Source organism: Halyomorpha halys, unplaced genomic scaffold (assembly GCF_000696795.3).
Source record: "Halyomorpha halys isolate HHAL.00 unplaced genomic scaffold, Hhal_1.1 Scaffold539.1, whole genome shotgun sequence".
Lineage (NCBI taxonomy): Eukaryota > Metazoa > Arthropoda > Insecta > Hemiptera > Pentatomidae > Halyomorpha > Halyomorpha halys.
Window position 1 is genome coordinate 538,349 of NW_027113761.1, and position 877 is coordinate 539,225.

At 22.6% G+C, this 877-nt stretch overlaps 1 protein-coding gene across 1 annotated transcript in view; it reads left to right on the forward strand.

Annotated features, from left to right (window-relative positions):
• The window catches only part of LOC106684028 (uncharacterized), a gene marked incomplete in the record, with an annotated part of 110,149 nt that overhangs the window by 101,765 nt on the left and 7,507 nt on the right, over window positions 1–877 (forward strand). Inside the window, 1 exon segment of the mRNA XM_067051103.1 lies at window positions 566–723. Coding sequence (XP_066907204.1) covers window positions 566–723 — 158 coding nt within the window.

Genomic DNA, 877 nt, shown 5'->3' on the forward strand with positions numbered 1-877 from the left:
TTATATATATTTTATATTATTAAAATAATGGCATTTATAAAACCTCAAGTCACTCTACAATACCTCTCAATACAACTATATTTCGAAAACGGCTTGGCCTATTTAGTCCAAATTTTGATGAAAGTTGAAGATTAGTGAAAAATAGTTTTTGTATCAATTTCCCCTATTTTTGCTTTAAAATATTTGTTTTGATAAGCATGTTTCAAACTCGGCTTCCCTAGTAAATTTTATTCTCCAATCACAACAAATTATTACAAAATAGAAATAGAAGTATTTATTCCTAAACCTTGAAATATAGATAATTATAGATCTGATGAATTAATTATTTAATTGGTTTAACTAAATTAATAAAATATATTTATATGCTGTAAAAGATTAAAAAAACCTACCTGGTAGAAATGGCGATGAAGACATATTTATAAGAGCTATATATTTAACAAAAAAAATTTTTAGATTTTATCAATTTATTATTGTTTTATTACTTTTTATTGTTTTATTACTTTTTATTATTTTATTACTTTTTATTTTTTCTAGAAAACTATTTATCATTATGTTTCATTTTCAGAAAAATTTTCGATTTGGAACTACTATTGATGGATCCAAATTTAAGAGTTGAACGTACAAGATTTTACACTTCTGATGGAAAGATGGAGCCCTTTTCTACTTCGACAGATTTTAAAACTTCAGATTTCATTCCAAACTATGGCCATGGCTATATTTTAGGTCAGTGATTAATTGCAGTTCATCCCTTTATGATAAAATAGTTATACTTGTTATATATTTTAGTAATAATTTATTTTTATACTAATTTTGTATATATAACTTTTTTATGAATTACTACAAACATATTTCATATTAATTTAAACTTTTTTTTTTT